The 23,917-nt window shown below is 48.8% G+C and overlaps 2 protein-coding genes across 3 annotated transcripts in view; one reads left to right on the top strand and one right to left on the bottom strand.

Moving 5' to 3' along the window:
• Positions 1-212: 212 nt before the first annotated feature.
• LOC114038299 lies at positions 213-14,290 on the bottom strand. 2 transcript variants are annotated; one of them, XM_027855570.1, is made up of 5 exons: positions 14,177-14,290; positions 11,216-11,352; positions 8,946-9,849; positions 7,402-7,575; positions 213-482 (listed from the first exon to the last, which is right to left on the bottom strand). In XM_027855570.1, the coding sequence occupies exons 1-5, from the start codon at positions 14,248-14,250 to the stop codon at positions 428-430; spliced, it is 1,344 nt and encodes a 447-aa protein (XP_027711371.1). In that variant the 5' UTR covers positions 14,251-14,290; the 3' UTR covers positions 213-427. The 2 variants fall into 2 exon arrangements, with proteins under 2 accessions (XP_027711371.1, XP_027711370.1); XM_027855569.1 differs by lacking the exon at positions 213-482 and adding an exon at positions 3,887-5,154.
• A 415-nt stretch (positions 14,291-14,705) lies between these two features.
• The window catches only part of ATAD3A (ATPase family AAA domain containing 3A), a 65,910-nt gene continuing 56,698 nt past the window's right edge, over positions 14,706-23,917 (top strand). The window contains exons 1-3 of the mRNA XM_027855389.1: positions 14,706-14,922; positions 22,043-22,119; positions 22,725-22,826. Of these exons, the coding sequence (XP_027711190.1) occupies positions 14,715-14,922; positions 22,043-22,119; positions 22,725-22,826 (387 nt within the window). The 5' untranslated portion in view covers positions 14,706-14,714. The remainder of the gene's footprint in view (positions 14,923-22,042; positions 22,120-22,724; positions 22,827-23,917) is intronic.

Below are 23,917 nucleotides of genomic sequence, written 5' to 3' on the forward strand. Positions count from 1 at the left end.
CTGGCCTTGGAGTCCCACCGAAGACCTGAGTTCTGATACCTACCAACCCTGGTGACCCTAGCTTAATATCGGAGCTTGTTTCCTTCTCCAGAAAACAGGGATGGGAACTTCCTTTCTTTGTATCCCTAGCACTTAGCATAGTGCCTGGCACATAGTAGGCATTTAATATGTGTTGACTTGGAAAAAAAAAAAAGCTGACCTCAGAGGGTGGCTGTGAAGCAAGAGATTTGTAAAGTTTAATGCATGTTAGAAACGGGAAAGTGGTACAGTGGTCAGAGTTCTGAATTTTTGAGTTGGGCACACCTGGGTTCGAGTCCTGCCTCAGACACTTACTTAGTCACTCGGTCTCTTTCAGTCCCAGTTCCCTCATCTGTAACATGGAGGGGTCGGACATGATGGTGGTGGAAGTCCCCTCCATTTCCAACTCTCAGAATCCATGGATTCCAAGATTCCAGCACTCGTGGAGCTCACGGTCACTTCCCCTAAGAAGTGAAACGAAAAGCATTTCTTAGGCATCTATTACCTGCCAAGTGCTAGGATGCAAATACAAAAGAGAGATAGTCCCTGCCCTCAAGGAGCTTCCATTCTAGGGTACACTACACATACAGGGGAGGGTTGGGGGCTGGGGAGTTATCGCCTGGGATGACTCAAAGATGATGAGTGGGACCAGAGGGAGGGATGGCTTTGCCCTTTCCAAAGGCAATGGTTGTGTTATTTAATAGCCTGACCCTGGGGGGCTGATGAAAAAACTGCTTTCATATGCTTGGGGCAAGCCCTCCTGCCCAAACAGTTTACCTGGGAGTGTCTTAATTAAAATCATATTTTTAGAAAGCAGTTTTACCCATTTCCTCAGAGCTAGCACAAATGTTTGTGCCAACAGCAGCATTGCCAATGAGTAACTTGTCCAGTCTTCCCTAGTGGACACCATTGCCAGGAAGCCCATTCCTTCCAGGGCAGCCTCAAACACCTTTGGGCCACTCTCCTGGGCATCAAGATTTTCCTTACTTGCAACTTAAAATCTGATTCTCTCCCCTGTATTCACCTGGTCCTCACATCTGCCACTGTCCTGGGAAGGAGTGTGTCAAGCCCCTCCTTTGGGGCCATCACTCATCATTCCTGTAACCTAGCTGGCCGTCCCTCCCCTGTTTGTGTATGGCCTCTCCCTTTCTGGAATGGAAGCTCTTTAAAGGGCAGATGCTATCTTTGTTTTTTTGTATTTGTATCCCCAGCATTTGGCACAGTGCCTGACATATTGTTTGTTTATTAAGTGCTTTTTCATCCACCCACCCATCCATTCATCCATCTATTCTTTGTTCCTAATTTTGCTTCCAGGATCAAGGAAAACAAGACGAATGATATCGAATTACAACCCTTCAAATCTCTGACGATAGCTTTCATGTCATCACTCTCTACTTCCAACCATTCATCCTATAGCTTGATCTAAATTCATTCTATTGTTTGAGATGCCAGGGCATCTTCCCAGTCCTAATTCCTGGTTTATATAACTTTGGGGTATATGGAAAAAAAAAAAGCAGTTGTGAAAGGAAGGTAAACAGCCACCTGGCCCATTTTAGGGACGGTGGAGGTTGTATTCACAGGCCACTGTATTGAAACAAGGCTTAAACCAATTCTACAAACATTTATTAAGGGTTTCTTGTGTGAAAGGCTCCATGGGAATAAATACGGCGTTCCATAGGAACACTGAGCAAGCTGGCTATTCACAAGGTAGAAGGTGTAAATCCTGTCTCCTGTCAGCTTTCCTGCCCACATAACGAAGGGTGCTGAGCATTCACAATGAAAATGGGAAGACTGGAGGAAATTACTTTGCAAAAATCTAAAGCACGAGTGAGCTATGGCAGCAATGATGACGAGTCACACAGAAGGAACATCTGCAGAGTTTGCTGAGTGGCTTGAAAGAGGAGCTGGGCCCCCAGGGAGCCCCGCCTGGCCCAGAGAGAGGCAAAGCAGAGCTGCCCAGATCCAGCTTCCACCTCTTTGATAAGCCGTCACAGGCACAGAAAGCACGAACCCAATGTGGAATCAGCAGGGTGCGGCCTTCTGCAGAACCTTCCAGGGTCAGCGGCTGCAGTGAACTGGGAGGGGGCCTTTAGGATGAGCCCAGCCCACTGGTCACATGGGACCCAGAGCACCTCCAACCACCTCCCGTACAATGAACCTCTCTGGACTCAGCTCCTCATCCTTAAAGCAGGAGGGATGAGCTGCAGGGCTAATGTTTATATGGCGCTTTGAGGTTTGCTTCGAGGATGGCTTTCAAGCCATCATTTCATTTTATATATAACCTCATTTGATCACTGAGATCTTTTCTAGCTTGAAATCTATGATTCTATGAGCCAGATATCACCTGAGGACAGTCTGAGGGCAGCCTATATGGCTATAGAAGAGATGTAAATATCTATATATGGGTGTGAATGTTTATTTATACACATATGTATATATACACATATGTGCACATATACACATATGCATGTGTGTATACATGTATGTTACTGTTATTTATTAATGTCATGTCGAAATCTTAGTGATCCTATTTGAGGTTTTCTTGGCAAAGATACTGGTTTGCCATTTCCTTCTTCAGATCATTTTACAGATGAGGAAACTGAGGCAAACAGGGTGAAGTGACTTGCCCAAGGTCACACAGCTAGTAAGTGTCTGAGGCTGGATTTGAACTCAGAAGGAATAATCTGACTCCAGGCCTGGAGCTGTATTCATTGTGCCACCTAGCCACGCGTACACAAACACATATACACACATACATACTATTTGTAATATATATTTGGTTATATATTATACATATATTATGTAATGGGTATGCTGCTAGCTGATTGTTAGATTTTCAGTGTGACCATCTGACCCCTGGCAAACGCTACAAATCAAGGCTTTTTTTTGTTTTGATCATCTAACTTAAGACGGTGTTGGAGGAGATATTAATGGTGCAAATTACACTTACTTCTCTAATCCCAGTGGCTTAAGTACATGATTGATGGTGGCATATATGGGGTCTTGGTATGCAGTTCTAGCCCCCATGCATATACTGTGCCCAAAGACACGGGTGAACAGCCAAGTGTTGTATATGTGCATGAATGTGCATATGTGCGTGTGTCTATATATCATTAGACCACAAGCTCCTTGAAAGCAGGGGTTGGCTTCTGCCTCTTTTTGTATCCCCAGTGCTTAACACAATGCCTAGTAGGTGCTTAATAAACGTTTATTGATTGATTGTATAATGAGTGTGTATAAAAACCTTGGGGTTTTCCTGTTGCCAGTTGGCCCCAAGCTACCTCTCCACCTCTCTCTCTCTCTCTCTCTCTGTCTCTCTCCTCTCTCCCTTCCCGTCCCTCTCTCTCTCTCTCTCTCTCTCTCTCTCCTCCCCCCTCCCCCCCTCCCCCTCTCCCTCTTCCTCTCTCCCCTCTCTCTCCCAGTCAGGGCAGAAAGCATCACTTAGGGACGATTACAACCCAGAGACGGCTGTTTTCCCCCCAATATGATTTTTGACGAAGTGTCTTTGGGCCCAGCAGGTATGTGGGCTGTGACCTCCCATGTGCCACCATCAGGCATGCACTTAAAGCCACTGGGTTCAGTAAATGAAAGCCCTTTGCAAACGGGATTGAAAACTTTCCTTTGCAAAGTCACCAGCATCAAGCAGAGTGCTGGGCAAGAGACTAGGGCTGCAGCGCCACCTGCTGGCCACACAGCACCTCTGACTCATTTCCCACCCGATCTGCAGCCTCTATAGTGTTCTGGTCCATTTGTTTCTGGTGCAGAACCCTGTCATTCAGCGAGAAAGCTGGTCCCGTGGCATTGCCCACCCCCTTTGGGGATGCTGTGTCCTGAGCTGCCAGGCAATAATCACACAAACGCTCCTCAGTAGAAAACAATGGGTATATTTTATGATGTCTTAATCAAAGACAGGAACATTTGTCGGGATTCTGTTAATCAGTCCCAATATGATTGTCCCCCCTGTAACCTAAAAATAACCCCGACCTTGCCCCAAATGCCTAGCTTTTGACCCAACCAAACATTTAATAAACATGATTCAAGTGTCTAAATGTTAGGGGGAAAATCATGTAACAGGGGCAGTCTTTTTGCTTCTGACTCCTCCTTTGGACAGCTAATTAGACACAGTACACACACTTTTATAAATCCCAAAGCACCGGGAAGTGCTCGGTCCATTCAAACACTATTGATCAGAACTTTTTATTTAATCACGTTTGTAATGTGGCCAACACCAACACCAGCAGCTCCTGTCCCATGGTTTGCAGGTTAGCGCCCTTCCTCCCCTTCTTGGCTTGTTAAATATTAACTCATTCTTCAAAGCCCAATTCCATTACTACTTTGTCCAGAGAGACTTCCCCATTCCCTAGCCCCCACCTCCATCAAGCCCTGGCTGGCAACAGCCTTCCTCTGGACTCTCTGGGGCACTCAAGTCATAATACTGTATATTCTGGTGCTCTCTGTTTATCTCGTCCCCTTGAAGAGGCTGCGAGCTCCCTGAATGTCATGTCAATGACAGAGCCCCACTTGGTATTTGTTTTACCAAACTGAATGAAAACAAGAGTTGTCTTAGCTACACTTTGTATCTCACTTGGCAATTAGTGATGGTAGATATTTCACAAGTGCACTTTGAGCGAGTGAATGAATGGACAAACATCTCTCCAGAAGAAGCCAGTCCTTCTCTGCTGGGTTTTAAGCAGTGGGGACGAGAGAGACAAGCCCACGTCTCCTTTCGGCTTCGAGTTTCTCTGTTCCAAGATGAGACCTTCCAATCTTTGTCCAGTCAGTAAGAAGAGCTGGCTCTTTCTCTCCCTCTTCCAAAGGAAGGTTCCTCTGGGGTTTGGGGTGTTCATTCTGGAAGACAGTGGCCTCCTTGCTCTCCATTCCACAAGGCCAGAGAACCCTGGAGAACTCGAAGGCTTCAGCTGATAGCTTCACTAGCCTTCCAAACCCGTTCCTAACCATCCTGCTGTGTTAAAAAGGAATCCAGGTGGGCAGGCAGGGAGTGCTCGTCGAACTCCTTGGCCTCAGAAGCCAGTTCCTGTCTCTAGTTTACAGAGCAGCGGCGAGACCTGGCTATTCCTCAGCCTCTCATTATGTTTGTGGGCTTCATAATGGAACTGGGAGCTTCTCATCTCGTACCTGAAAATCAGAAACAGCTGTAGTGGCCCGCAGAGCCGTGACAGAGCACAGGCAGCCAGACTCTGAGCGGGGACCCCGAAGCTGTCAGAGACAAGGTGCCGCACGGGGGCCGGGCTGGGAGCAGCAGTGCAGCCAGAGAGAGGAGCACGCCGTCCACGGCCTACCTGTTATCCCACGTTAGACCGTCTTTTAAAGCGGCGTACTGTAAGGGGGCACAGGGGACAGGGAGGAATTGCCTCGTTCTATAAACAGTTGCCTAGTTCTATAAACTCACTGTTTTATTTGATCTGATGTATAAAAAGGGAAACTACTGAGTGGCTCCTTAGCACAAGGGGCCTGCACAGCCTCCCAGAATTTGCTGTGCAGAATGATTGCTTTTGTTCTTCTGATTCTTTGTCCAGAGCAGGAGGGCCTGATGAGAAGATGATGATGGGTGCTTGGAATGTGCCCCTCCCCCTCTACCCAGGGGCCCAGAGCTGAGAGCCCACAGCATCCGTCTCTAGAGCTCAGTGGAAGGTGAGGGCACAAGATCTGCTGAAGGAACGAGGGCTCGGGTGTTAGTTCGTTAAATTTGATCTCTGCCCCAGACCATCATGCATCTGGAAGCGGGACTGCAGACGCCTTCCAGACACTCTGAGCCCTTGGAAGGAAAGTACTCGCTCAAGGTATTAGGGGGGATTATATGTTCCCATGTTGTCATAGGGCAGCCAGCAGGCTGGGCGCTCCCCTGGGTTTCTAATGGCATGTGAAGTCGGGAGTGTGACCAGCCATGTGTGGGGTCTGCCACAACAGGGGAAAACATGGAGCTGATATTTTATGTGGGGCTTCCTCCTTTGGGGAATGAACGGTTTCTGTAGAAACAGAGCAACAAACACGTTCAAAATTCTTCTAGAACAAACACCCTAGTGTCTGACTTGGGGCTGCGGGGCAGCTGGGAAACAAAACAGAACAGAATGCATCTGAAATAACAACCCACTTGGAATACGGACAGCACTGCTCCCTAGGAGCAGAATGCGGAGTTCAGTCAAACTTCAAGCCTCACGTGCCATTCACGGTTCCCTCGTCCAGCTGTCCCTCCACTTTTTATGGGCTGTGTAACCTTTTTCCAAGCAGAGACTATGTCTTCTGGTATTTGGTGCTCTGCCTCTTAGACAGAGGTGCCTCGTAGCGCCCCGTTACTGGGCGTAAAAGAAGACACTCGAAGGTGAGACCAGGTAGAGCCCAATTCACAGATCGAAGGCTTGGAGTGGCCTGTAAATTGGAGGTGGGGATGGAAAGGTGGGCAGCAGAGGAAGATCAGAGCCCACGCCCCAGGCTGCGGGGAGGAGGTAGCCAAGCAGGCCTGTGCACCAGCCCAACACAGGTGCCCTTGTGGGGAGGGGGATGGGAAATGGAGGCAGCTGGTATATCAAGAAATCTCAGGACTGAACTTCCCCTAGAACAAGGCTGACAGCAGGGATGGGGGGTGGGGCACGGCACAGCTGCCACGAGCCGCCATCTTCCTTCTGGCCTTACATCAGCATGGATCCTAGGCAGGCCAAGGAACCATCAAGGCTCCTCATGCTGGAGCAGAGGCAGAAAACTGGTCTCCAGTGTCTCTTGCATGGGCTAGGAGTCTTCATATAGATGACAAGGTCTTTAAAAAGTATTATTTACCTTTTGGAGAATTTGACTTGGCCACCTCTGACAGCGGTGGATGTTGCTGGTGGGGGTCATCCCTGGTGTGGCCAGCCCAGAGACAGCCTCCCTGAGCTCTCTCAGGCTGGCTCACAGATCGCAGGCCCACAGCCTGTCTGTCCCTAAGTCTAGAGATCCAGTTCCCCAGCCTGGAAGAACCTGCTGGAGCTCGAGGTCCCCTGGCAAAGCCTGTGAAGACCCCCAGTTCCCTCCATACCAGGATAAGGCTTAAGAAGAGGGCTTCAGCGGGGGTCCTTTACTTCTCCATGAAAATTAAGACACAACCTGCTAATTACCCTGGGTGCTTTAAAAATGTGGGTGAAAAATGAGCCATAATAAAGGCTCTTTTTCAATTCTACAAGGAGAGGCAGGAAGAGGTCCAACAGAATTCCACAGGAAAGAGGAGTCACTGAGCTGCAACATGAACACCTCCCAGAGCATCCTGGGAGATACAGGAATGGCCTGGGTGGTACCAGAAGGGCGTGGCCTCCTGGGAGGCAGGAGAATCCCGTGCTTTCCAGGGCACCAGTGACCAAGACAGCAGGCCCCAAAGGAGATCTCAGCACCTACCACTTGGCCTTGGGGCCTCGGGTCCGTTCCTGCTCTTGCTGTCTCTTCAGCTCCAATACCCACTCTTCCTCTGCCCGAAGGCGCTGCAAACGGAGTCGTGTCAAGGCTCTCTGGATGGGGGCCACGGTCCCCAGGGACTGATGCACATGCCCTTCTTGGAGGGTCTGGAAGAACCTGAAATGAACAGACTTGGGGTTCTAAGCTGTCATGGTACCCCTTTAATTTCACCCTGTTTCTGGTTCTGGACCCCCATGGCCACTCTCCAAGTTTCCCTTGCTCCATCTGACTTTATTAGCCAAGGAATCACTTGCCAAACAAAGGGTGTGTTAATGACTGGCCTTAGGCCGGGGTGCCCACCTGAACTGTATCACCCTGTAGCATCTGGGATGTGGTAGGTGTCCGATAAATAGTTGCTGAATTATTGAAATGAGTATTTTAAATCTTCTGCTCTGTTTTCTCTCTCTCTCTCTCTCTCTCTCTCTCTCTCTCTTTTTTTTTTTTTTTGGTGAGGCAATTGGGATTAAGTGACTTGCCCAGGGTCACACAGCTAGCAAGTGTTATGTGTCTGAGACCAGATTTGAACTCAGGTCCTCCTGAATCCAGGGCCGGGCTCTATCCACTGTGCCACGTCGCTGCCCCATGCTCTGTTTTTTCAAAGAAAGATTATCCTTTTTTTTCTTAACACACCAGCCATTTCTCACAAACACCCAAACAACCACAAACCCATGTTTTACTTGACTCTACATGTATAACCTATATCAAATTGCTTGCTGTCTCAGGGAGACTCAAAATTTGGAACTCAAAATTTAAAAAAAAAAAAAAAAGCAAGTCAAAAATTGTTTTTATGTGTAATCAGAAAAAACCAAAATATTAATCAAACAACCACAAACCACCTTCCCTCATACAAAGTCCATTCCTCAAACAAGAATTTACGGATTGTTGATGCAGCTACTAACTCAGAGGTAACAGTCTCACCCAGGGCTGCTGGAAGGGGCTCATCGCTGATGTTGCTGAAGCGTCCCAGGCAAGCAGCTCCAGGCCCCGTTTCTTTGAAAGCCACAACTGGCCAATGGAACGGACTCACTTAAAGATGGAAACCGTGATTTTGGGGCAAAGGAGAGACATCTTCATTTCAGGTTTTTAAAAATTCCCCCTATTCTCCCACAAAGTGGCATCTTGCTGAGCAAAAACTTGGTGAAAGTCTGCTCTGAGAATGCTGCTTTCTCTGAAAGCTGTAGATATGAGCCCTGGCTAAGTTTGAAGTCAGCTCTACACTTATGGGACAACAGGAAGGGCTGGGGGCGGGGGGAGCTTCTAGGATCCAGGATACAGGACTTGGTAACCGGTAGGCTGGGCTGGAATCATCAGATTCTAACTATGACCCTAGACAAGTCACTTGCTCCGAGCCTCAGTTTTCTCCTCTTACAGATGGATCCTCTTACGGGATTCTCCTGCCTCCCAGGATTGCTATATGTCTCCAAAGATACTACCTACGAAGGGGGGTCTGCAAAGTGAAAAGGGTGTAGCTGTATTCTGATCGTTACCTTTCGTTCATCTCCTGAGCCAGGGGGGAGGAGATCCCAGGCACAGGCAGGCAGTAAGGGCTCCAGGAGTGGTCCAGGGTTTCTTCCTCCCTGGTTTCGGGGGGCATGCAGCCCCGGGGGGCAGCCCAGGGACCAGTCTTAGAAGTTCGAAATTGAGATGGTCTGCTGAGTGCCGGTTTCCTTCTGCTTCCCCTGGATTGGATGAGCTGAGGTGGGGGCTGTGCACAAGCATTGGCTCTGGCTGAGGTGGGTCTCCAGATGGGCCTGGGGGACTGGGAATGAGACCGGACCCATCGCGTCCTTTTGGAAGCCGGGGAGAAAGAATGGGATCGGGTGAGAGAAAGAGACCTGCCTCTGGGTATTCTGGGAGAGCCGCCTCTCCTCTGGGGAGAGCAGGACCTCACTGGGATCTTAGGAGGCAGCAGAGACTTCACACCGATCACGTGAGGTGCTCCTAGTTTAGGCGGGCAGGACTGTGCTGGGGACCCATCCATCACCAAGGCTACAGAGGGCAGACAGCTACTGCTGGACACCTCACTTCCCAGAAGGCCTGCTCTGGAGTTGCCTGGAGCCAGGGACCTCACTGGAAGGCCTAAAGTCCTAAGGTGTGAGTTATTTCCCAACGGTGTGGCCAAGCGCTGGGGACTCAGAAACCGTCCCAAGTCCATGGGTGCCTTCAGCAGGGCTTCCCTCTCCCACTCAGGAGATGGGGTACATCGATCTTCAGACCACTGAGATTGACCAGGACTACAGAGGTCCGTGGCATCTGAACCAGAGACATCTTCGGTGTCAGAGTCAAGACTCAAGCTGTGGGCCAAGCGTGGGTGCACTTGGACTTTCAGCTTCTGTAAACTTTCCTCTAGGTCGTCAATGGTGGGACTGTCCTTCTGAGAAGACAAACCAGCTGCACAATTGGAGGGGAAAAACACAATACAAGATCTTAGAAGTCATAGGATTCCATGGCATTCAGTTACTTCTGACAAGATGCAGTATCACCCCAACCTAGATCCTGGGTTGTCTTAGTAACTGTGACTGGCCCAGTAGAGGAGTGAGGACTGCTAGGGCACCTTCCAAGTGGAGCTGTGTGGACTGCCCTGAATGGCTCTAAGGTTTGAAGACACAAACAGGACTTTAGGCCCCACTTAAGGAACCTGGTCAGTGCATTCATGTCATATTAGACAGGAAAAATGGTGGGACTTTACTGCATATGGGCAGGCTGAGCTCTGGTTTTGGCCATGATTCTTTGAGAGCAAAAACCTAAACACCTCATTCTGTAATAAGCAAAGTATGATGATGTGAAATGAAGCTGCATTAAAGGAAATGACCACTGAAAAAATTTAACCAAGTTATTTTATGCTTTAAATAAGGGGGGAGGGTATATCCATTAAATAGTAGACTGACTTGGTTCCCTGCCCCCCAGTCCTTAGGGAAGTTCATACGTGTTCATATTTGGAGTTCCCACCCTAGGGCCCAGCCCTATTGTGTGGTGACCAAGGGAGTGCAAACCATCCCACTTAGCCCTTTTTAACTACTGCCTGAGCCCAGACATCTGGCAGCCAGCCCAGGCCCCTCAGCCTTGGACACAGCAGTCAAACCAACAGAACCGTTCCTTCTGGAATGGGCACTGCTCTCCAGCCCTGAGGATCACCTCAGATGCCCCTGCTCTGCCCCTATACTCCCCCTCCCCCCAGGTGCCAGCTCTCTCTCTCTCTCCCCATCTCTTTCTCCTCCTTCTTTCTCCCTCTCTCTCCCTCCTCCCTCTCTTTCTCCCTCCCTCTCTTCTCTTTTTCCCTTTCTCTCTCCCTCCCCCTTTTCTTTCTCCTTCCTCTCTCTTCCCATCCCTCTCCTTCCTCCTCTTTCTCTCCCTCCCTCTTTTTCTCCCTCTTTTCTTTCTCCCTCCCTGTTTTTACTCTCTTTCCCTCTCTTTTCTTTCTTCCTTTCCCTCTCTTTCCCCCTTTCTCTTTCTTCTCTTCTCTCTTTGTCCCTTCTTTTTCTCTCTCTCTTGCTCCCTCCCTCTTTCTTTATATTTCTCATTGCACCTTTTTCGGGACCTCCTCTTTGCACTCGCTTCACCCTCCCTAGCATTATCGTTACTTGTCTTTGCCCTCCCCTGATTAGATTGTAGGTTCCCTGACGGCAGAACATAGGCTCCTGATGTTGCCCCCGTGACAGCATATGGTGGGCAAGCCCTTCACAAGCATTCCATTTTAGGGATAAGGGTTTGGCTCCTTCCGAGTGCCCTGATGATGCCTGGGCTCACTCATCCTTACCCATTTCTTCCTCGTGAGTCCATGAAGTGTTTTTCAGGTTGCCCAGAGGTGCCTGGTTCTTGGCTAATTCATGAGAGTTATGATGTTGGCCAAGTGCAGTTTTCTGAGTATTACTGAGAAATTCATTTCGTTTCTCTCTTCATAAAAAACACAATACACACAGAAGTAATTATCTTAGGATGTCAAGCATTTCCTCCCTTTTGTTCTTTCTCTTGGTGTCCCTCTTATGCTCAGGCTTAAAATCATCCCCAATTGAATTTCTGTTCTGTCCTAATTTGGTAGAGAACGTTCTAGGTGTCTGCGAGGATGATCAAGAAGAGGCAGTAAATTAACTAAGAAAGGTCTACCAGGGCCTAAATAGGGCCATGGGGATAGCCTCACTGATAGCCATTGGGGAAATCCTGAGTTCTATAAGGCCCTGGAGTTCGTTGCTTCCAGGCCTGTTCTCACTCCTCTTGTTTTGGTTCACCTGCTTCTCCTAGCTGACAGCCCTACAGCTCCCTCCAGAGAGGAAACATTCTTACAAGGTATCCCAAGGGTTCTGGTGGTACAGTGGATAGAGCTCAAGGCCGGGAGTCAGGAAGATTCATCTTCTTGAGTTCAAATCTGGCCTCAGACACTTACTAGCTGTTTGACCCTGGGCAAGTCACTTCATACTGTCTGCCTCAGTTTCCTCATCTGGAAAATGAGCTGGAGAAGGAAATGACAAACCACTCCAGTATCTTTGCAAAGAAACCCCAAATGGGATCACGGAGAGTCAGACACAACTGAAAAATGACTGAAAGGGTTCTTGGGAACTTTAGCTGGCCTCTTCCAGCTGATAATTATATTGGTATACTCAGTGCCCCCTCAACAGACTGTTTACTCACCCTCTGGGGTCAAGGCAAAAACATAGGTAGGTGATGACGTTGTGGATTCATTGGCATCTTAAAAGAGAGCTTAAGCTCTTTGCCTGTCCCCAACAATCTTCCTTCCTTGCAAAGGAAGGTTGTTCTCGCAGTTTTCTCAAGGAATGATGGGAAATATCACTTCTGGAGTCAACGTATAGTTCTTTCTCCCAGACCAAAAAAATCTTCTCACACCAAACCCATAACCCTAATACACCCCTACTCTTTCAGTTATAGGAAACAGTCATTCTGAGGGGAAATTTGCAAAAAGTAGGTAATAAAATCATTTTGGTTTATTTGTTTGGGGGCAGAAGGAAAGGGTTAGAAAGTCTGCCTAAGGCCCTGGAACATTTTACCTGTCGATGTGCCCTTAGGAGTTGGAGGGAGACTGCTCCAAGCCACACACCCCACCTAGGGTTAGGGTTAGGATTTGGCCTCAGGAACATCATAACTGACTCTCACACTCCCCCACAATAGCTGTTCCAAAAGGCCTCTTTAGCCCCTTCCTCTCCTTCTTCTCTTAACTGAGGATCTCAGCTTATTTTCTCCCCTATCCCTACATCTCAAAACTCTGTACAGTATCCGCCATTTTACTGATGAAAAGGTCATCCTTTTCGCCAAAGCCAACTCCTCTGCTTGTGTCTTTGACCCTGTCACCTCTGGCCTCCTCTTGGAGCTTGTTTCTTTGATCATAGCCCAGCCCCCACGAGTCTTCCATTTCTCTCTTCCCTGCTTTCTACAAACATGTCCAGGTCTCACTTATCCTTAAAAAAACCTTCATTTGAGTCTAGTACTCCCTCAAGCAATGACCCATTCCAAATGGAACTCGCTATCTTCCCTTTGCATTCTTTCAAACTTCTTGGCATCATTATCAATTCATCCTTTCCTTTTCTTCACCTTCCCCTTCCCCCTCAACCAGGGTCCAATCATTTGCCAAAAATCACGTCAATTCCACTTCCACAATGTATATAGTATCCCTCCCCTTCTCTCTACTCACCCAGTCACCAACCTCAACCAGGTTTGAATCACCTCTTACTTGGATCATTCCAGTCCAATGATCCAATAAACATTCATTGTAAGTGCCTTCTAATTGGACTCCAGTCTAGCAGTCTTTCCCTTTTCCAACCTATCCTGTACACAATGGACCAAAAAAAAAATCTTCCTAAAGCAAAAGTCTGACCACGTTACTTTCCCTACTCAAGAATTTTTGGTGATTCCCTCTTGTTTTTAGGATAAAATAGAAACTCCTCAGCTAAGTCTGTCACAATGTACCTTCAGTTTCCAGACACTGTACATTACTCAACTTCATTTACCATACGTTCCAGAAAAACTGCTCTCTTTGCAATTGGCATTCCAATTCCCACCTACATACCTTTGTAGAAGCTTGTCCCTATGCTTAGTATGCCCTCCCTTCTCCCCTCCTCCTCTTAGAATCTCTCGCTTCTTTCCAGGCTAAGTAAATTCACCTCCTCAGCCTTTAAGCATTCCTCCAGAATCTGGAGATGTTAGGAGTGCCTCCCTCTTCCCCACTGAAATTGCTTGGTATATAGTTTAAATTTGTAAACCTTTCTTGTAGATACATAGTTACTTATATGTATCTCCCCATTTGAGTGAAGGCGGGGCAATTTTTTGCCTTTCTTTGTATCCTTAGCACATAGCACATAGTGTCTGGTGCACAGTAGGCACTAAACACTTGTTTAATTGTATCCTCCCCAGTAGAATATAAGCCCCTTGAGGGCAGGGACTATTTCAGTTTTGTCTTTGCACCCCTTGAAACTAAAACAGCTACTGCACATCTCAGGCACTTAATAAATGCTTGTTGAATGAATGAATGAACGAATGAATGCAGGCTCAGCTCTGGGTCCACTTCTTACAGGAAGCCTTCCCTGGTCCCCTCGGTTGCTAGTGCTGCAGACCCTGATTCTCTGGGTGACTTTGAGTTCCCTGATTCCACTTCCTGGACCTCAGTTTCCCCTTCGGTGCAATGAGGAAAGTGAAATGGATGGGGTTCAGTGATCTCTAAGTACTCGCCCAGCTCTGGGGGTCTCCGGTTCCTCTTGCCGCTCGCACTCACCGGAGCGGGGCCCGGTGCCCGCGCAGCACGAAGCTCAATGGCTCCCGGGGAACCTGCTTCTTCGCTGCCGCCATGGCCTGAACACTGCTCGGCGTCCCCTGGCAACGGGGCACCGTGCTCCGTTGTTAAGCGGAAGTGATGACACCGGCACGGGTCCTCTTTCCGGCCGTCACGCCCTTGGTCGTCCCCTCTCGGCCTCCGTTGCCGACGACCCCGACGACCCTACTCGGCCCCTCCCCGACCACCTTTCCCCTGGAATCGCCGGCAGCCAATGGGCTGCTGTAAGCCCTAGCCTCACTTGCCGGCGACGGAGGTGGGGCTGTACGCGAGGGAGGCGTCATGCGTCCTCGCAGCCAATCCAAAGGCGGAACGCCCCTAAACGTGAGGTTCGGGGCACGCGCTCTTCCAAAGTCCGCCCCCTAGGGGGCGGAGCCCTTTTCCTGCGCTTGCGCCCTGGGCGCCGCGTGACGGCTCGCTCCGCGTGTGGCGGCTTCTCATCTCGGCGGGCTCGCGTGGGGGGCTCGGGGGGCGCCCCACCATGTCGTGGCTCTTTGGTGTCAACAAGGGTCCGAAGGGCGAGAGCCCGGGGCCCGTGCTACCCCTGCCGCCCGCGACTGGAGGGGACGGCAGCGGGGACCGGACGGGAGGCGGCGGGGACCGACCCACGCCCAAGGACAAATGGAGCAACTTCGACCCCACGGGCCTGGAGCGTGCGGCCAAGGCGGCGCGCGAGCTCGAGCACTCGCGTGAGTGGGTCAACCCGGGGTCACTTCTCCCATTCGCGGCCTCGCGGTCCTGGAAACGCGAACCCCTCCCCCTTCCCTTGTCGTGCTTCCTGGGGAAACTGAGGCTGGGGGGGTCAGCTGGGGCCTTCCCCCGTCTGAGTCCTCCCTGGGTGGAACTGGAAGCCCGACCTGTCCCCGCCGGTGGGCCCCTGCCACGCTACCACGTGGGGCCAGTGGGACCCTCTTGGAGGGCATTTTATTGGGAGCGGGTAGAAAGCTGTAGATCTGAAGCTGGAGGCGGGGCGCAGGGGACAGTCCAGCGCTGCCGTTTGATCTCTTCCCCCCCCCCGTGACCTTGGACCCCCCTCCCGGGCTTCAGGTGCCTCATTTCTGCCATGGTCCCTGAGATCCGATGGGCAGTGCCTGAAGGTGGAGGGTGAGACGGAGAGGAGAGGGGAGGCGATACCCACTTGAAGCCAACTCCCAGGACACAATAGGATTAAGTTTCCCTCAGTAAGCATCCATTGAGCGCCTTCTGTGTGCAAAGCACAGCGCTAAGCTGTTGGGGATACAAAGAAGGGCCAAAAAAAAAAAATGCTTCCAGAGTTCAGGGGTTCACAATTGCAAACGACTATGCACAAAAAAAAAAAAAGCCTTGGTCAGGATAAAGTGGAGGTAATCCATAGTGGAAAAGCACTAGAGTTAAGGGGGTTTGGGAAAGGCTTCCCGTACAGAGTGGGGCTTTGGTTGAAGGAAGCCAAGAGGAAGAGTTCCAGGTATGGGGGACAGCCAGAGAAAATGCCCAATTGTGAGGGATGAGATGTTTTATGTGAGAAACAACAGGGAGATCAGTGTCACTGGACCAGAAAGTACATGGTAGAGAAGGGGACTGTGTAAGGCATGAGGAGAGGTGGGAAGGGGCAAGGTTAAGGACTTTAAATGCCAAACAGGATGTTGTAATTGATCCAGAGGTAGTAGGAAACCGCAGGAGTTGATTCCATGGGGGAGGAGGGTTGGGGGTGGAGATAGGATCAGACCTGAGCGTTTGGGAGGTCAGTTTCACAGGTGAGTAGAGGATGGACTGGAATGGAAAGAGACAGACTCAGGCAGGCAGACCCATCTGCAGCTATTGCAGCAGTCCAGGAGCAAGGTGATGAGGGTCTGTGCCAGGGTGGGAGCAGTGTCAGAGGAGAGAAGGGGGCGATATTAGGAAGGCAGAATTGACAGGACTTGGCAACAGATTGGATATGGGAGGAAGGGGATGAGTGTAAAGTCAAGGTTGACATCTAGATTTTGAGACTAGGTGACTGGAGAGATGCTCTTGCTCTTGACAGTAATAAGAGAATTAGGATGAGGGCAGGGGCTTGGAAAGAAATAGCAAGTTCAGTTATGGAAATGTTTAGGAAGTCTCTGGGACATCTGTGTAGAGCTGGCCTATGAGCGCAATTAAGGCGTGAGACTAGAAGTCAAGGCAGGACAGATGGATCAACCGCATATAAGTGAAAATGAATCCATAGGAGCTGATGAGATTAAGCAAAATAGTACTGACTAGACCGTTCTTCAGGCCTCAGTTTCTACATGTTGCCATTTTGCCTGCTGATATGGGGAAGGGAGGGAGGCAGACAAAAAGGGCTCCGTGGGGGCTTCGTCAGAACTGAGAGGAAGAACAGGGGGAAGGAGGGATAGACACATGGGGGCTGGACAGGGAGACAGACAGCGGAGGATGGACAACAGACACACGGTACCTAAGTGCTGACAGAAGTGGGGGCTGAGCAAGTGGGTAGAGCAAGGCTAAAGTCTCCTCTTTACACCTGAGGTTTCAAGCCACGCCCCCAGTCCATTGGTGGTGGTGGTCTCTATGCATGTCCATTCTTCTGCTTTTACTTGGAGGGTGGTTTGGTTTTTAGGTTTTCTTAGTGGGGTAGTGGGATGCCGAAAAGTGCAGAGCCTAGGGGCAGGAGCAGAGACAGTGCAAAGTACTACTGTGTTGTAAAGTTAACATTGGTATTTTTTGGAATGCAGATTTCTTTCAGAATTCTTTACATAAACACAAATTTGCATGATGCAAATTTACATGAAGCAAGAACTGTCTGTATAGAGGGAGAAGAGAAGAGGATGCTGGGCAGGGTGTTGGAGGATACCCGCTGCAGATATCTAGCATTTCGTCTCGTTAGGGATTCGAAAGGAAGGCAGTGGACTAGGTGTTTAAGGATGCTTATGCCATTAACCTAACCATCGAGCATTTTTAATAACCTGCTTTGCTCAAGGATCCTGTTGACCTAAGTTCTGGAGATCTTTGGAAAGAATGGTCACTGGACAGAGTTGGTGGACAAAGGCCACTTGTTGGAGGTGGAGTCTATCTCCACCTACCTTTACTAAGCAGAACTGCAGAATAACATTAAAAGTAGGAAGGAACCTTCCCCTCATTTTACACATGGGAAAACTGTGCTCAAGGTCATACAGCTACTGTCAGAGCCAGGACTGAAACCTTGGTCTTCTGGCTCTTCCCCACTACATCATATTTCTCTCTGAACTCTAACCCTCCTGGCCTTGGTGATGAAAGTGAAATATTTTAATAATGACTCAAGCAGAGGAATAGCTGTTTTGGCTGTAGGTTGTCAATGTAAGTTAGTACAGTTTCCTAAGTTACTTTCTTCACCTAGTGATCCAGGTAATCCTGGGAATAGGATGCCTTGGCAACAGAATAATTTGTTACTTACAATGTCCCTGTAATTGTCTATGTATGTGTATGTAGTATTTGCTAGACTTTGCATTCCATTAGGATAGGGACCTGGTCTTTCCTTCTTTACAGTAGCCAGTGTGGGGCCTTATACTCAATAAACACTTAGGTGGTTGATGTTAAGATCACCAGGTATCTTTTCTCACCAGTCCACACCATGGAATTCCCATCAGCCAAACTCATTTCCACTCCTTGAGCAACCTAGACTATGGGTAATCAGATAGCTTGGTGGTGATGTTATTGAATCACTGACCTCTCTACTGCTGTCTCTTTCACTGGTTCTTCTTCCCGACCCTTAAACTGTACGTGTTCTGTAGAGTTCTCTCCTCTCCCCTCTTCTCTGTTGCTTTTGTTCCTTGTAGGATATGTCATGATGGCGATTCCTTTTGTGTATGAGTTAGAGTAGAGGACCCCTTCGGAGGTCCCTTCCAGCTTTCAAATTCTGTGACTCTTTGGTGACTTTATCCATTCCCTCTCTTCATCTGTCGCTTTTGTGAAGATGACTCTTCAGTCTCATATGTCTGTAGTCTTGCTCTTAACCTCTGCCCGCCTGTTTTCTCAGCTGTAAAATGGGAATCATTCTAGCACCTGCCTCACCAGGCTGTTGTGAGGAGTAGCTAAGATATTATCTGTACAGCACTTAACGCTTACGATGTGCCTGGCACATAGTAGGAGCTTAATAAATACTTATTCCCTTCTCCTTCATGTCTCTCCTAAATTCTAGACTAGTATTTCCAGCTGCCTGCTGGATGTCTTCACCAGTAGGATCATAGCGTCACAGATTTGGATCTGGGAAGGGACCTTAAAGGTCACCTGGTCTTACCTTTCATTTTACAAATGAGGGAACTGAGGCACAGAGACCTATGACCTTGGCCAAGGGCAGCCACAATAAATAGCATTGGGATTTAAACCTTCCTCTTAAGATTCTACTGTTCTTATCCTGCTGGTGCTGTCCTCACCATCACCTCCAGTTCACCTAACTCTTTAGACTATTAATTCACCATCTGCCCCATTTCCTCTTGGCCTCTCTCTTTCTGACAATGCTGCCACCATCATTCTTTCAAGTGAGATTTTTTTTTTCAGCCAAAGACAGGGTTTATTAGAACATCAGTCATATTAGGCATACTCTTAAGGAGTCTGAATGTTAGTGAGCTGTTGGCTAGATTATAAGAACCTGAGCAGTGGCTAGATTTTTAAGAATCTAAGCACCTTAATGGAGACAAGATGGACCTTATATACAAAAAGACTGTGGGAGGGATCTAGGAGTGGCCACGTAGTTTGGGGTGACTGGAGGAGGGGTCAAAGGAGGATCTGGATGGGAGTGGCCAGTAAGCTGGGGTGAGCAGTGCTCCTAGAATCTGTGGCCTAGGGAGAATGGAGCCTCACTGGGATGAAGTGTGGAAAATGGCTAGGGGGCATAGGGGGGTAGATTGGGTAGGTTGGGTGTAGCCACAATGAAAGACGAGTTGTTGGGAGGACCGCCAGAGATTTGGCCATGTGGGAAAGTACAGGGTTTTTCCTTTCTGGGGTCTAGATCCCATCCTCATCATTCCCCCCTCAAAACAAATAGGACCCAAATTCTTTTGGGGTGTTCAGGCTAGGCTGAATGTCATTTTTGTCTCCTCTTCCACTGGGTGTTTGAAAAGCCCCATCGATTCTTCTGTTCCCTTGTTCCCTTGCCAGTCTCCCTGCATTCTTTGCTCTTTGTTCCACGTTCCACTACCAGATCAGTCTCACTGATTGGTTAGGTTCTTAGTCATCAGGCATTGATTAAGCACTTACTGTAAGCCAGTCACTGTGTGAGGTACTAGGGCTGCAAAGACAAAAAGATGAAAGCATCCTGCTTCTCAAGGAGTTTTCATTCTATGGGACAGCCTGTGTGTGGGGGCGGGGGGTACTTAGAGGGAGAGCACTGGCAGTTGCGGGGGGATTAGGTTATGTTACTACCCCAGAAATTTTCATTTGTCCCCCCACTCCGATCACAGCTGGCATTCAAGGCCCTTCACTCTGTAGCCAGCTTTGCTTCCTACAACTCTCCTATGACTTCCTTAAGCCAGGAGCCACAAACTTAAAGAACTGAACCCTGTGGGGAGCATATTGACTCAGAAAACCACCAATTAACATCATTTCTGTTACATTATATTTTCATTAATATTGTCAGACATTTCCCAAGTACATCCCTGCAGTACTCTGGGGCCTTCAGCAGGAGCTGAAGCCAAGTCTTACCCTTTCTCATCCAGCACTTTGGCTCCTGTCATTCCCTTTACTTAGTCCGCCACATTGATCCCATCGTTCAACACCCAGTGCACAGACATGTCTAGGAGCTTTGCATATACTTCAGCTCTGAATGAGCACTACCTGCTCTCTGCTTTTGGAGCCAGCCCTCTGTCTGGTTTTCTCTTTTGTCATTTGTCATATTTGATGGGGATAGAATTTACATTATAATATTGCACTGTCCTTATGTGAAGAAGACTGTTGGGCAGCTAGGTGGCACAGTGGATAGAGCTCTGGGCCTGGAGTCAGGAAGACTCATCTTTCTAACTTCAAATACAGCCTTTAATACTTACTGTGTGACCCTGGGCAAGTCACTTCCCTGTTGGCCTCAGTTTCCTCATCTGTAGAATGAGCTGGAGAAGGAAATGGCAAACCGCTCCAGTATCTTTGCCAAGAAAACCCCAAATGAGGTCACGGAGAGTTGAACACGACTGAAACAGCAACATTGGCCATTGATTTTCCCCCCCCCCAATGTTGGCCCTGTTTCTTTGTAGCATTCCCCCAGATCTCCCTGGGACTCTACGAATCAGTGATCATACAGAGTGAACCCACGACTCCTGCACTAACCAGCTGAGCCAGCCATGATTAGCTGGTTTTCAAACCAGGGTAGAGCTACATTCCATCTCTCTTTTGTATACCTCCTCCCACTTTTTTCTTCTAGATTTTGAATTTTATTCTTTCGCTTTGGTTAGTTTTGATTAGACTTGAGCAGATAGGGATGCTGCTGTCAAGGGCAGTGTTACCCAATCTCTTCAATGATTTGTGCTTTGGAGAAAGTTTTATTCTTCTACAGTCCCATGGAGGCCAGTGTGCCTTCCTGTTACCTCTGTGGCTGGGCCAGCAGAGATGGCTGTGAAGCATCATCTTGGATAATGACTAGACCTTCCATCTGTGACTGATGGCCATTCATATGTGATGCGCTCCTCCTCAGAGAAGGCTTCCTTTACTTGGGAAGGCCCATCTCTGGAGCCTTTCTGCCTTTAGCTTCAGCGACTCCCTCAGGCAGGATTTGTTGTCCTAAGCAGCCTTGGCTCCAGCTCCCTCTCTTGCTAGGGCATGTTTTTATCCAGAGTGCTGTTTCTAGGGGTTTGTTAGGAGATAACGTTTGTAAAGTATTTGGCGAACTTCAAAGCTATATATAAATGTCAGTTATTATTACTCTGAAGCTCTTTTCTGCAGCTACTTGTTATAAGATCTCTTTATATTTGGGTGACTGGTTGACCAGAATTTCTGGTGAAATAATCCTGCCTCATGCAGAGGATAAGAACTCAGTCTTGAGAGTTCTTAACTTAGTGTCTTATTTTAAGTTTTTAATTCACTGAAGAAAATTCTGCTTGGTTCTCCTTTGCTTCCTTGAGGGCAGGCCTGTTTTTTGGTGTTGTGTCCCCAGCCCCTAGGCCAGGGCTCCGTGCATTATTCTGCAGCTCAGCCAAACTACAGGCCCCCTCCAGCCTTTACATTGGCCATCCCCAGTGCCTTCCATTAACTCCTTCTCCTACAAGTGCCTTGTAGCCTTCAGGACTCAGGTCAAGCTTACCTCCTACCTCTACATGAAGCCGTTCCTGAGCACCCCATCTGCTCCTGCCCTCCCTTCCAAAACTGCCTGGAATGTCTTTTGTTTTCAGTGTGTAAACTCTCATTATAATGCCAGCTCCGTCAAGGCCGTTCCATTTTTGTCTTGCTGTCCCCAGTGACTAGCACGTAGTAGGTGCTTAGTAAATGCTTATTGGTTAGCCGTCAGACATTTTTTATGTGGTTAGACATTATAAACTTAGAATCTAAGTGCTGGATCCTTATATTCCTGAAGGGAACCACAGTTCAGTAGTCATTTATTAACTGCTCATGTGTTCTGGGAGATGGAAAATGAGTTCACGCAGGAATTACCTGTCCTCTGGGGAGAAGGCTTGGATGGAGGTGGAAGTTGAATAAGACGAGGATGGGCAGAAAGAAGGGCCGAGGACTGACTGTAGGAGGAAGAAACAGTATGAACAAAGGTCTGGAGAGAGACGGGGCATACGTGTGGTATGTCAGCGGTAGGGCGTGCCAGACATGGGGGACTCTTACAGTGGGCTGAGATTCTTCAATGACACAAATTCTCTTTAAGCACTGCTCTCCATTGCCCCGTAGGCCACGCCAAAGAAGCGCTCAGTCTTGCACAGATGCAGGAACAGACTTTGCAGCTGGAGCAGCAGTCGAAGGTTAAAGTAAGTTGTCTGACTCTTGTTGAACGTTTCATCAGACATTCTGATTCCCAAGTTTACTGTTGCATTTTAGCCCATGGTTAAAGGAGAAAAGAAAAAGGTTTAAATGGACCGCAGTTGGCCAATTTTGGTGTCTTGATTCCTTGACTTGACTTGGCCAGGTGTAGATGCACACAGTAATGAGGCTAAGGCTCTGTGTCCAAGGCCAGGCAGCCCCTAGCCCAGTACAGCCTCGGATGTTCATCTGACAATGTTCAGTTCCCCAAACGGTATAGCAGCACTCCAAAACAAGTGTCCTTTTTTGTAGTGTGTTTCAGGGCTTCTCGGAATATCTGTTTCTCCTCCTGTGTCTTTTTATGTCTGTCTTTACTGGGGTGCGTGTGTCTGTGTCTGGACATCGGTAGGCTTACTCAGGAGCAGCAGAATGCTCTCTTGGGGGCCTGTGCATTCACTTGGGTCCTCAGGGCTCTTTTTGGGCATGGGCAGCTGTGCCAGCGGGAGCTGGACCCAAAGGGATGACTCCTAGAAAGAACTCGGAGCTCGGTTTTCCCCGCAGCACTGGCTGCTGACGTGTCCACTTCCTGACTATGTTATCCTTCTTCTCAAAGGAGTACGAAGCTGCCGTGGAGCAGCTGAAGAACGAGCAGATTCGGGTACAAGCGGAGGAGAGAAGGAAGACGCTAAATGAAGAAACGAGGCAGCATCAGGCAGTAAGGAGCCTTGGCGGCCGGCACCCCCTTGTTGGGGAGGAGCCAGCAGGGTTGGGTGCTGGCAGAGGAAGTTGTATGGGTGTGAAGGCTCTTAAAAAGATAATGCTCATTGCAGGTCTCTACACCTAAAACTTGAAATGCGGGAGGTTTGATTGATTCATGTTAAGGATCACTGTCCCTGGTATTTCTGGAGGGCTCCACTTCCATAATCAAAAATGCTGAAATTATTTTACCAGAGCACAAAGCTCCTCTGTCATTCTGTCTCCCTGTGGGACTCACCCGTCCTGACTTCATCAGCCCCTTCCATCCTCTGACCCTGCTAGACAGTTCTCCCTGTCCTAACTAGATTCCTTCCCTTCCCAATCCCCACCACAGAGTTGGCTGGCTCAGTTTCGAATTCCATGCCTGACATGCAGTCTTGGCACCATCTACCTCTTCCTCTTCCTTCTCCTTCACAAGCGGAACCAGGAACACCATACCACAGGCTCTGCTGTGTCTGTCGTGCAGCATCTGTGATAGCGACTCTGCCCCCTCCCGTGGTGGCTGTTTCTTCCAGGCTCCCACAGCGCCTTCCCCCACACTCTTCATGGAGCTCTTGGCCTGCCCTTTACTGAGAACATAGAACCTGTTTGGTTCGCCTGACACTCTTATCTCCTCCCCTTCTCTGTACCTGATGGTCCCTTTGCCAAAGCCCTTGTCCCTTCCTCTTCTTCAGTCTGATGAAGAGGTGGCCTTCCTCCTAGCAGAGCCTGGCCGCTTCACATGTCCTTGGTCCCTTCTCCTCTGGTCATCTCTACCAGGCTAACCCCCAGTCCTCCCCAGACCCTCCCGTCCTCGAAAGCCCTTGGCCTTTGGATGTCTTCCTTTTCACAGCCAGTCTCCTTAAAGAAAAGCTGTCTGTGCTCCCTGCCTCAACTTCCTCTCCTCTCTTCTGTCCTTTGTAGTTTGGCTTCCCACCTTGTCTCTCTGCAGACTGCTCTTTTCAAAATTACCAATTATCTCTTGTTTGTTTTTGACCTGGAGTTATGATTTCATTGGTTAAGGATATAAGGCTACTTCCTCACCAGTGTAGATGCGGGGCTGGGAGATGG

The sequence above is a fragment of the Vombatus ursinus genome, unplaced genomic scaffold (genome assembly GCF_900497805.2).
Source record: "Vombatus ursinus unplaced genomic scaffold, bare-nosed wombat genome assembly UNPS02010822.1, whole genome shotgun sequence".
NCBI classification, from domain to species: domain Eukaryota; kingdom Metazoa; phylum Chordata; class Mammalia; order Diprotodontia; family Vombatidae; genus Vombatus; species Vombatus ursinus.